Source organism: Neoarius graeffei, chromosome 6, assembly GCF_027579695.1.
Source record: "Neoarius graeffei isolate fNeoGra1 chromosome 6, fNeoGra1.pri, whole genome shotgun sequence".
Classification (NCBI taxonomy): Eukaryota; Metazoa; Chordata; class Actinopteri; order Siluriformes; family Ariidae; genus Neoarius; species Neoarius graeffei.
Genome location: NC_083574.1, coordinates 73,263,232 through 73,268,508, shown reverse-complemented (window position 1 = coordinate 73,268,508; position 5,277 = coordinate 73,263,232). Strand labels below are relative to the sequence as shown.

Sequence of the window (5,277 nt, the reverse complement as noted above, 5' to 3'; positions counted from 1 at the left end):
AGGGGTTCTACGGGCTGCCATAAACTCACATGGGAGATAGTATAATGGCAATAATGAAAAATTCTAACAATTACAATAGATGCCTTGCACTATCAGCACCTGCCCCCTAATAATACTGAAAAATTCTAAAAATTACAATACATGCTGGGGTGGCACAGTGGTGTAGTGGGTAGCGCTATCGCTTCACAGCAAGAAGGTCCGGGTTTGAGCCCTGTGGCCAGCAAGGGCCTTTCTGTGCGGAGTTTGCATGTTCTCCCCGTGTCCGCGTGGGTTTCCTCCGGGTGCTCCGGTTTCCCCCACAGTCCAAAGACATGCAGGTTAGGTTAACTGGTGACTCTAAATTGACCATAGGTGTGAATGTGAGTGTGAATGGTTGTCTGTGTCTGTGTGTCAGCCCTGTGATGACCTGAAGTCTGTACTATGAACGGAGATCAACCTACCCAGAAGTAACCCAGGGTTCCCCTGTTAAACTGGGGTTGACAAAACCTGGTTATCTTGTTTGGGGTTAAACGGTACTACGACGCCAATTATGAAGTTGATTTGTTGAACCTGTGTTAACCTAATCAGGGTTAATGCGCGTTCACATTAAAGGGGAGGTTATCAGCGTAAATCACCACTGTTCACAATGGCACGGTCGCCGTACTTCACGGAGGAAGAATGCGCTGTCATAATGCAAAGCTATGAGGAGTTCAAAACAACATTAAGAGCAAAATCTAACACAGCGGATGCCAATAAGGAGCGGCAAGCATGTTGGCAACGAATTGCTGATCAGGTAAATGCGTAAGTACATTCTCCCTTCTACATGTTCCAGAACAGAAGTATAGGATGAGAGAAAGCTTCATGATCAATCACAAGTCACAGAAAATGGTCCTTCGACGTGGCCCCAGTCATATATAGCTTGTTTAATGTCCGAAAAATCCTGAAAAAAATTTGGTATGGTAAATTCATGGAGTAGCCTACTTAAGCTGATATGTGCACATGAGTCACATGAATTAGGATGACTGACTGTTCAGTCCCTTTGACTAAGTTGGTGTATGTCCTGTGAACATTTCAGAGGCAACAGCAGTGCCAAACGCACCTGGCAACAGGTGAAAATGAAATATAAAAACATTCATAATGGTGTGTGTGTGAGAGGCATATATAATGAAAAGATGCTTGTCTTTCACAGCCAACAAGAAAAAGGTGGCCACCAGGTGCACAGGAGGAGGGAGGGCACCAGAAGCCCTTACCGTGGCCGAGGAGTTGGCGCTCGCCAACAATAGCGGTAGGCCAATCATGGAGGGGGTAGAAGGAGGCCTACAATCCACCCCTGGTGCTGTGGAAATGCCCACCCTCTACGTGCGGGGTAATATGGCATTCAAGTTCCATGTAAGAAGTGTGTTTTCTCGTTCATCAGTGGCATGTCTTATGTGTTGTGTGTACAGTTGAAGGAAGCAATCTGGAGACCATCCAGCCACCACAGCCCATACCCGGCTCCAGTGATCCTCCGGCTGAGGTACCTGTAATAGCTAACATTGCATGCATTATGTCGTGTTCAGAAATTAGGTAGGTGCAGCCTATGATTTATGTATGTTCTCTCAGGAGGAAGATGACGAGACCCTCACGGCCAAATCTGACACCCACATGCAGGTTGAAAGACTCTACCACTGCTACTATATGCTGTGTCAATATTCTAGGAGGGTGCCCCATTACTCTTCAGCAGTACTGCATTTGAAGTGTGACTTGTATCAATGATGCAATCAGTCTGTGTGCTTGTATTCCTTTGTAGGAGGAGCTGGAGCTGCCCCTGTCCCCTCCTGAGGCTTCCCTGCCAGGGACGTCACAATGTCACAAAGTACAGTTTCTTCCTCTTCGGTCCATCATTGCCGACTGTTATGCATACTAGGCTAATATGTTCATTCTGGGGTGGGGGTTCTGTAGGCCAGAGTGAACAATGTGCGCAGCCTGTACAAGAAAATGTTACAGCTAGACTGCAAAAAAAAGAGGCTGCAAATTCGGAAGCTCGAACTAGAAATTGAAAAGTTGGAGCATGAGAAGAAGGTATTAGTACATTGTGTGTGTGTGTGTGTATGCGCGCGTGCGGGCAAGCAAGCATTCATTTGGCTTTTCTGTCTTTTCTTTTCAGGAATGGGAGAACTTGAATAAATAAATACAGTAGGAATGAGTGGTGATTTTGGCTTTTCTTTATTTTGTGTTACTGCCTGAAAAATTGGTTCGTGATGGCCTCTCACTGAACGGCCTGTGGGATGGTCCAGGGTCATGGGGTCAACAACATCGGGGGGTGAGGGAACATGATTGGGAACCCTTTCTTTTCTAATGGTGGCTATGTTATGTAGTACCACACATGCCGCTGTTATTTGACAGGCCTTCTCTGGCCTCACACGCAGGCCTTTTAGGCAGGCAAACCGAGCCTTCAATATGCCAAACGTGATCTCGATTCGTGCTCTTGTAACACTGTGGGCATGATTGAAGGCTCTCTGGGCCCTTGTTTGAGGGTCTGCGAATGGTGTCAGGAGGTGTTTCAAACATGGGTATCCACGGTCCCCGAGCAGGATACCATCAAATCGCCCTTGTATGAAATGGAGAGAAATGTAGTTAGTGTCAAACAACTGTAAGATGCTCACTATTCTTTACTTAAGGAATACCATGAAGTTTGAGTAGGGACGTCTGTGGTATTTTAGCTCGTTTCTGTATTGTCCCGATATCTTTTTGATGCAGGATGATTTGCGTTTTAAGGATTAGATGTAGGATTATCTTACCTTCCTCGAATCCCGCAGCTAGTGAGGATTCTCTAAATATGCGGGAATTGTGGACAGACCCTGGCCATCTTGCATCCAGGCTGGTTATCATCAACTGGTAGTCACATGTCATCTAAGAACATCAAGCATTTGTGCAAGGACAGGGGACATGACTGAGGTACAAGCACACTGTTACCCCTGCAAATGAGGAACAACACCAACCCATGTGGAGGACAAAGCATCACCTAACACAAAATGGGACCAGTACTGACAGGTTGATTTGAGGTATGGACATGACATATTTGAATGTGGGCCTATATGAAGTAGACCTTTTACCTGTATGTTGATGCTATGGAAGGATTTTCTATTCACATAATCCCCCTCATGCTCTCCCAGGGGCGCACTGATTCGGATGTGAGTGCAGTCAATGGCTCCTATTACTCTTGGGAAATCTGTATATTTTGTTAGTCATGTCAATTGTCAGTCACAATTGTCTCTATGAGAGTAGGAAAACAGACACAATTTGATATTAGTAATTACCTGCGATTGCATAAAACCCTTCTTTGATCTGAGGTGCGGTTAAATGCCCAGGGAACACGACAAATGCATTCATCAGTTTGGTTAGGGCAAGTACCACTTTGCGAATCATACGACATACGGTGTTCTTACTGAGGTTTTCAGCTTCACCGATGGAATACATACATTGTCCACTGGCAAAGTAACGCAATGACAAGCACATAATTTGCACGATTGTGAGGGCCTGGCTTCGGCGGGTTACATTGCAGACGTCTGCCTCGATCAGCTGGCAAAGGTAACGAATTCCCTCAGCTGAGAATCTATATCGTTCATGAAGAACATCGTCCGGGTATGCCAGCAGATTCTGGCGATCTCTAAATACCCTCACCCTCCGGAGAGAGCCCCTCACAATCTGCGCTCCGATATCGCACGGGTCATCCAGGTACGCTGGCATTGTCTCTAGAGGAAATGTCAGTGGAGAGGTGGTGTTTAAAAAGGGTGTGGTTAATCAGAAACCTCGGGTTAACCAAGAACATAACCTGAGACGAGCAGGTTTGAGATGCAGCGTAAATTGCCATGGCAGCATACCTCGGTTTGAACATAGCCAACTTTCGTAGTATGGGTTAATCGGGAAGTTACGCTGCACGTGATCAAGTTACTCTCGAAGTTACCCTGGTAAGCCAGAAAACCCGCTTCGTAGTACAGGGCACTGGCGACTTGTCCAGGGTGTACCCCGCCTTTCGCCCGTAGTCAGTTGGGATAGGCTCCAGCTTGTCTGCGACCCTGTAGAAGGATAAAGTGGCTAGAGATAATGAGATGAGACAATACATGCTTGGTCTGTAAATATATGTTTTCCAATGTAGCCTTACATAACATGCTGTTGACTATATAATCTAGTCTGAAATATTAGTTAGAAGACTTTGTTTTTGCATTTCTGCTTTTCTTTCCCATCTACCTCTATTTATTTTCCACCTTGCACATTCATGCAATTACCCAATCAGCCAATCATGTTACAGCAGCACAATGGAGGGGAAAAAAAAAATCATGCAGATACTGGTCAAGAATTTTAGGTACTGTTCAGGTCATAACTTTTTAAAAAATAACTAACATTTATAATGTGCATATACTATTTACATATTTGCCCATCAAACATTAGAATTAAGGGAAAGTGTAATGTCTGTGACTTTGATCGTGACATGGGTGTTAGTACCAGATGGACTGGTTTGAGTATTTCAAAAACTGTTGATAACCTGGGATTTTCATACACCATAGTCTGTAGTGTTACACAAAACAGTGTGCAAAAATAAATAAATGAATGAATGAGAGAGAGAGTCAGTTCTGTGGGTGGAAATGCCTTGTTGATAAGAGACAGAGGAAAATGGCCAGATTGTTTCAAGCTGCCAGGAAGGATATAGTTGCTGTTTCCCATGTCAAGTAAGGATCGTTTAAATAATTAATAATAATAATAATTTAAAAAAAAATAAGGATGCCATATCATCGAATCCTGACAAAGAACTGTTCCAATGTCTAGGATCCTTCAAATTCTACCAAGGATGGTCTCATTCATTCAAAGAATTTTTCAAGGATACCAGAGCATATCCTTGGCATTCTTTTATTACCCACAACACTTGTATGCACGCATATGCAACTTTTCAATAAAAGTGCACCTAGGAGTCGGCAAGAGGAAATCTTAACACAACTGGGTATATGGCACACAAGCCAGATTTTTGGTCCAAGATTAATTGGAAAACATCAGTCTGGGGCATACTTTTGGAATGTAGAGAATATGCAGAAAAAAGGGGAGGCTCAAGCTAAAATGGTGCTTGAAAGTTTGTGAACCCTTTAGAATTTTCGATATTTCTGAATAAATATGACCTAAAACATCATCAGATTTTCACACAAGTCCTAAAAGTAGATAAAGAGAACACAGTTAAACAAATGAGACAAAAAATATTATACTGGGTCATTGATTTATTGAGGAAAATGATCCAATATAACATATCTGTGAGTGGCAAAAGTATGT

At 43.6% G+C, this 5,277-nt stretch overlaps 1 protein-coding gene across 1 annotated transcript; it reads right to left on the bottom strand.

The window, feature by feature from the left end:
* Positions 1-1,895: 1,895 nt before the first annotated feature.
* Positions 1,896-3,693, bottom strand: LOC132888319 (putative nuclease HARBI1; the record flags this gene model as incomplete). Its single annotated transcript, XM_060924382.1, is given in 6 exon segments — positions 1,896-1,944; positions 2,154-2,225; positions 2,227-2,569; positions 2,760-2,871; positions 3,075-3,190; positions 3,279-3,693. Coding segments are annotated over 6 exon segments (1,107 nt in total), but the record flags the coding sequence as incomplete, so codon positions are not given.
* Positions 3,694-5,277: the final 1,584 nt, after the last annotated feature.